Genomic DNA, 7,285 nt, shown 5'->3' with positions numbered 1-7,285 from the left:
ACCTTTCCGATTGACGAGTGAAGGGCAAACTGATGAAGGCCTTGATTTAAACGTTCCAGTTTGTGACTATAGATCTCTGCATTGACAGTTCGCTTTGGATTGAGGAGTTCGAAATGAATTACTCCTTTGATGTCCCACCAAATGTAAAGCATCACTTTCTCAGATGGGGTCTAGGTTTGGGGTCGGAAGTGGTTTTTGTCTAGGACTTAGCCTATTTGTTTTTGGCGTTTAATATTCTCGTAGAGAATCCATTTTTCATCACCGGTGACAATTCTGTCCAAAAATGGATTACGCGCCAGAAGAGACGAAGCAACGTTCACACGTTGGAAACGATGATCATCGGAAAGTTCGTGAGGCACCCAAACACCATCTTTATTCCGTAGATGTTTACATATTGTTTCATGAGAGACATGCAATTTCAGAGCCATTTCACGAGTGTGTTGCCTTGGGTTAGTCTCAACAAGCGTCTTCAGAGCATCAATATCAATTCCAACATGTCGGCCCCTGCCATCACAGTTTTTAAGGCTAAAGTCACCCGAACGAAATTTGCTGAACCATCGTTCAAAACATTTCCATAAACTTCTTTGATATTCTTTGTGGCTACAGAGTCGTTGTTTCCCTTCTTGTATTCAAACAACATTACATGCTGAATGTGTGTCTCGTCGTGTGCCATCACTATAAGTGATTAGAGTACACTTAAACTTTACACATTATATAGGCTACACTAACCTGACATTTAAGCAGTTCGTTTAACTATTATACGTGATGTACGTTCTTTTTTTTTGGGGGGGGGGGTAATGAAAGTGTTCCAAAACGCGACATTAATTTCTTGACGACCTAATACTTGGAAATGTTTCAAAATTAAAGTAGCCATAAGAATCCTTAGTAATTCGATTATATTTAACTATATCATTTTTGTTTCAGTAAATTAAACGCAGTAACATGGTCGATTCTTCGTCGTTTTACAGGTTACCATATACCGACCACTGTAGCTCCTTTCTTCGTCACGTGGCTAGGCAGTTTTTTCGATAGATCCACGAGTATGATTATTCCGCGAATTGGAAGAGAATGCTCTTACGACAATAAAAGGGTAAGAAGAGAAAAACATTTGTTTTTTATTATGGAATTGTGGTAAAGTATGACAGATCTCTGGCGTTTGTAAAATAGAAATAAAATCTTGGTAATAGCTATGATCTCAGTCAGTCTGTTTTAGATCAAAGCCACATTGAGCTATCTGCCGTGTTCCCCGCAGGGAATCGAACCCCGGATTTTAGCGTTACACTTACCGTTCTTCTACCGGGGGACTGATCTCAGTCACAAAAAATGTAAGGGCAATCAATTTCAAGTAATTCTATCTTTAGTGACTAAATATTTTAACGAAAATTTAATGTATCTTCATTTGTCTTTTCTTGAAACAACCACAACGTCCGCTTTCTGTGCTTTTTTCATTTTATAGGATAACATCCAACAATTTTTTTATGTTTGTATGTAGACATATAAAGTGTTAGGAGGTTAAACAAACACTTTTTTATCTTTTATCCTCGTCATAGTAAGTTGTAATAAGCTGCTAAAATAATTATAAAACCAACAGAGAATTAACAGAATACATGCTTAATCAATATAATGAAATATTTTTTTTCTAAACGTGTAGGCTTAACATCCTCAGTGGATTCTGAAAGGTGGCGTTATCTCGGGAATAATACCTCAGTATTTTGCTTATACTATATCACCGAAATCTAATCTATTAACTACACAATGTGAACTAATGTATGACCAATGAGGTCTGGCATGGCCAGGTGGTTAGGGAGCTTGACTTTTAATCTAAGAGTCACGGGTTCGAATCTCTTTCAGTCGTGGGGGAGTTATAATGTGACGGTCAATCACACTATTCGTTGGTAAAGAGTAGCCCAAGAGTTGGAATTCTAAGCACAAGTTAGGGGATATAACTGGATACGGACTGGATATAACTGAATACGAACTGGATATAACTGAATACGAACTGGATGAAACTGAATACGAACTGGAAAGTTGTAATTATTTTATAATCGCGGAATATATTATTCCATTATTGTTTTTCTCGGGAAATTCCTCAATTCTAAAGAAATACGTTCTTTAGACCTATTAGAATCACGTGAGTAATTAATTTGTATTTCAGATTTCTCTTTCTTACAAGTTAATAAGACATTGGTCCAATTTGTTTGTTTTGAATTTCGCGCAAAGCTACACGAGGGCTATCTGCGTTAGCCGTCTCTAATTTAGCAGTGAAAGACTAGAGGGAAGGCAGCTAGTCATCACCAAATCGTTGAAACAAATTCAAAAGTTTTTAATCCTGACTTTTCAGATGAGAGAAATATTAGGTGTCACACCTCGTGACCTCTCCCAGACAGTCTTGGACACTGCCTACAGTTTGATTGAAAAAGGATACATACAAAAGTCCAAAAGACATCGACTTGAAACGGAACTAGTATCATCCAAAGAAGACGAAATTGAAAATAATCAATGTAGGTTTTAACTAACGTGTTATTTCTAAAAGTTCGTGAGTTCATTACAATCGTTCTTCATAAATATTATAATTTAAGTTTAACTATTAGCAGTTGCTTATTCATAGTTTACAAAATAAACTTAAGTGAATTCTCTTGAACCTAGACCTTAGTCTTTTGATAAGCAGACTGTTTTATTTACCACATTTGATGGTGGGTGTACTGTTTATGTGTGAGAATAGTATAACTCGAATTTTCATCTGATTTTGTTGATATTCGGCACGAAGATTGAGTTTCTTCCAAAGAACAAATGGTGAACAGTTCAATATACTCTATAACCAATGCTGTGCGCAGATTTCATAAAATAAGTAAGAATTTCAACGTTTAAAAATATACAATAATTTAGTGTATAAACTTCAAAGTAAAATATACAATTAAAACTCTACATGTTTCGATAGAAAAAATTCCACCATCTTTAGGAGACCAGAAGAAACACGGGGAATTTCATTTTTATACAAGCATTTGTACAGTGCCCTCTACAGAATAGATTTACAAAATTCACTTCTGTGGCACCCGGACCTAAATCTCTGTTCAAAATGATTTTATGTTGAACAATTTGTTTAAAAATTCTCTTATGTTTAATTCATTTTAGTTTAACTGTGAAACTTATCCCATTCAATGTTATGAGAAGAATTCGCCACATATTCCTCCAAGGCCTAATCACTAGTTTTTAATTTTTCTACTGCATTTTTGTGTTCATTAATTCTAAACTTCAACTTTCTACTTGTTCGTCCAATACAATTCAAAGTCACAACTGCAAGAGATTTTATATATTCCACATATATCCTTTAATTCAAGTTTGTCTTTAATACCATTATTGATATTTAATTGTTTTAATTTAGGAGTAAAGGCTGATGTGTGTATGTGTGTGTTTTTCTTATAGCAAAGCCACATCAGCCTATCTGCTGTGTCCACTGAGAGGAATCGAACCCATGATTTTAGCAGTATAAATCCGAAGATTTACCGCTGTCCTAGCGGGGGACTTTAAAGGCTAATAGACAAGTCGTACTTTTTATGAACACCTTACCTATTTTTGTTGACCGTGACGGAATATATGGAAAACATATTCTTTATTAACCTTACTTATTATCTGTAGTTTGGTGTATTCTGAAATTTGTAATTTATTACAGTGTTTTTTTTATAAATCATATTTATAATATACGGTTCATAACCTCTATCGACAGCTATATATATATTTTAAATAATTCAGTTCAAGCATAATATCTTCATTATATGAAGATACCTTAACGGCCCTATGAACAAATGATGAAAAAAGAAGACATTTTTTGGGACAATGGATGACACGATCATGCGTGCGGCGGCATGGCAACTGAGAACGGTTTCCTGTAAACCGAAATAGACAGAAACGCTTCTTTCTTATTACCGAAACATAAAAAAAAAATGTTAACAGCCCCTTTTATCTACTTCTAAAGTGAATTATATTGTGGGGCTAATAGAATTAAGATGTACCAGGAAATCAATTAACGTGTTTCTGCCATGCCGCCACACCAGAAACGTGTCACCCACATATCTTACACACAATTCTGTTCGTAAATTACATCACCCACCTTAAAATCACTATAACTTACACATAATTTTGTCAAATTTAAAATGTCATCTACTTCAACTGCTTCTGTAAAAATGAAATTTCCTGTGTTTCTTCTGGTCTCCTGAAAATGGTGTTATTTTTTTTTCCACCGAAATATGTAGAATTTGAATTGTATATTTTACTTTTAATTCTATACAATAAATACAATAAATCGTTGTGTATTTTTAAACGTTCAAGTTCTTATTTATTTTATGGTCAACTTTTGTTGAATGTAAGTCAAAATAAGTCAACCACTTTCGTTATAATGGTATTAAATTGGAATTTTGGTAAACAGCCAAAACTTGACAACAAAATGAGATAGAAAGAGATATGTATAGCCTAGACCTAAATTTTTTGATGTTGAGGAAAATTCTGGTATGTATTTGGAGTTGATTATTTTGGGGTGGAGCAGCACCTTTGTCATTTTGAGAATGTGTTCATCACTGGGCTTAGCTAGGATCTAAAAAGCATGGCAGTGTAGGACTACGTCACACTCATCTAAATCATGTTTCGTTCCCTTAAGTTAATTAGTGCTATAATAACTGCATGTTCGTTACGTTGCAGAGAAGTCTACAAAACGCTAAGAGACCACAGCAAATCTCGTTCAAATAGTTTGATGTTCTCTGTTTAAAATTCAATAAAGACACGTTTGGCATTGGTTCAAACATCAACTTTAACATCTAAAAAATAGCTGGACAGAAGTTTTAATTTAACAATGAACTGAAGAAGTGTCACTATATCTGAGCAAGTTATAAAAAATAAAAGTCCATACAATTGTATCAGCGCCCGGCATGGCCTGGTGGATAAGGCGCTCGACTCGCAATCTGAGGGTCGCGGGTTCGAATCCCAGTCCCACCAAACATGCTCGTCCTTTCCAAGAGGGAAGGCTGTCAAGTGGGTTGCATCCTTGACGAAAGAAACAGCTTTAGAAACGAGAAACATCGGCTCAACGGTCCGCAAGGACTATGGGAAACAACAACAAAAAAAAACAGTTGTATCAAGTAAACTTGACAGGCATGCGATCGAACGGGATTTTAAAATGATTCCGCTCTATTCAGCCATCTTTCTCATGAGAACAGTCATGATTCTGAGATGTGGCTCTAAGTATTTATATGTTGGTTTGTGAGTATTTATTAAATTCAAGTTCTATTTTATTATTTTTTTGGATAGTACCAGCTTCACCCCAATGGCTTGTTGGGTCGGAAGGTTCTATTTCGTAGCAATAGTCATGATTTTGCGGATAAGGATGCTGCTTTTGATTGACTTGAGGCGTGGTTTCGTAGCTAATTTCTGCCCTAAACTTTACAATGTATGAGATTTTCTGCTTTCATAGAGAACCTTGAAAACTTTTGGTTGTACATAGCTTAAAAATCTTAAAGACATTACTATTTGGGGGGGGACGCATTATTTTGGCCATAAGTAAACCCATAGAAACATTTCTTTGTCGAATGATGATGTATAAGCCATAAAACATAGATACTAAACATATCATAAGTAGTACCACGACTAACTTCTGCGCCGATACACCATTGGATTAGCATATGCAAAAGTGTGATAAACTCACTGTGTACAGATACATATTCATTAAGTCTAACACGAGTATTTAGGTGTGTTATAACTCTTAAAAATGTAATGATCAGGTAACTTTTCTGTATGTAGAAACTATCAAAGCTCATTGTGAAGTTTCGAGAATATCAGTTGACTGTTTTGTTTTTTGTAAAATGTATACGATAAACGTTTTTGATTTTATATTTTATTCTAGAACAAGAAAACGTAAAAAAGACAGCAAAGGAAAAGAAAAACAGGCGGAAAAAGTGACTAAAAACTGTTACCATTCCTAGCAAAGGAAATGAAGTTCTGAAGTGACAAAATGTAAAGTCGAGAATGGTTTTCTAACGAGTGCTATTCTTACATTGAAAACCCAAACAGTCAGTTCTTCATGTGAGTCTCAAATAATATATTTTGTATGACATAAATGCTAATCTTCTGTAAAAAGCATTGACATCTACACATTTCTAATGAAAACCTTGTTAAATAAAATACAAGTTTCTATTTGAAATTTATTTTCTATCCAACAATCAGCCTTAAATGAATATTTCAAATTGCTTTTGTCACTCTGCTGTGCTGTTATAATGCAAAATCCTGCATTTCAACATTTTTATAGGTCCAAATAGGTGTTTATATACTTTGAAAATATTGTAAATTTACTGCTTTAAAAGAAATAAATAGATTTTCTTTGTTTGTAAATGATGAGGCTAGTACGGTTTTAGAGAAATAGCGTTAGATATTAAATTGTCACTTCCCGAGTAGTCACATTTAATAATGAAGATAAAAATCGCAAGATATGTGAAGAAATTCATGTAGATACATTCTTCCATTCAGCAAGTTTAAAAATAAAGTCATGGTCTGAAAACATGTGTGTGTTCGATTATTCATCTTCAGGTTGGAAAAGTAACTCAACCTTGTTAAAGTTCTTACATTTACTGGCGAGAAAAACACTGTTTACTAAGTCATTGTTATGTTACAGATGTTAAAAAGACATACGATTTAACCCTATTTTGTAGGTAATTTCAACAATTTGATAATAAGTAACATCGTTAGGGTTATCTAAATCTAAAATACATTATAAAAAACAAAGGTGATATCTATGGGCTGTTTTAAGAATAATAGTCATTCAATTGTTTGTTTGTTTGTTATGAATTTTCACGCAAAGATACACGAGGACTATCTGCGCTAGCCGTCCCAAATTTAGCAGTGTAAGACTAGTCATCACCACCCACCGCCAACTCTTGGGCTACTCTTTTACCAACGAATAGTGGGATTGACCGTCACATTATAACGCCCCCACGGCTAAAAGGGCGAGCATATTTGGTGTGACGGGGATTCGAACCCACGACTCTCAGATTGCGAGTTGAGTGCCTTAACCACCTGGCCATGCCGGGCCTTCAATGATAATAATAATTGGCTTAACTGCTTTCAACCTAGACTGAATATTATTTGTTGGCCTATAAATATATATATATATATATATATATATATGTGTGTGTGTGTGTGTGTGTGTGTGTGTGTGTGTGTGTGTGTGTGTACTATACGTACGTAAGTAACGTACGTAACGTACTACCTACGACGGACAAACTAAATAGTACGTTAATTTTAA

General features: G+C 34.7%; 1 protein-coding gene across 4 annotated transcripts in view; it reads left to right on the top strand.

Moving 5' to 3' along the window:
- Positions 1-6,543, top strand: part of LOC106460188 (tetraketide alpha-pyrone reductase 2-like) — a 50,985-nt gene extending 44,442 nt beyond the window's left edge. For 2 of the 4 annotated variants that reach the window (XM_022386851.1, XM_022386852.1), the window contains exons 7-9: positions 969-1,090; positions 2,342-2,501; positions 3,424-4,230. In XM_022386851.1, the coding sequence (XP_022242559.1) occupies positions 969-1,090; positions 2,342-2,501; positions 3,424-3,458 (317 nt within the window). In that variant the 3' untranslated portion in view covers positions 3,459-4,230. Of the gene's footprint in view, positions 1-968; positions 1,091-2,341; positions 2,502-3,423; positions 4,231-5,890 lie in introns of those variants that run through there. The other 2 variants (XM_022386853.1, XM_022386855.1) reach the window with 2 other exon arrangements.
- Positions 6,544-7,285: the final 742 nt, after the last annotated feature.

This window comes from Limulus polyphemus, unplaced genomic scaffold (assembly GCF_000517525.1).
Source record: "Limulus polyphemus unplaced genomic scaffold, Limulus_polyphemus-2.1.2 Scaffold726, whole genome shotgun sequence".
Classification (NCBI taxonomy): Eukaryota; Metazoa; Arthropoda; class Merostomata; order Xiphosura; family Limulidae; genus Limulus; species Limulus polyphemus.
Note: the sequence above shows the minus strand (reverse complement) of the source record. Positions and strands in the feature narration are given on the sequence as shown.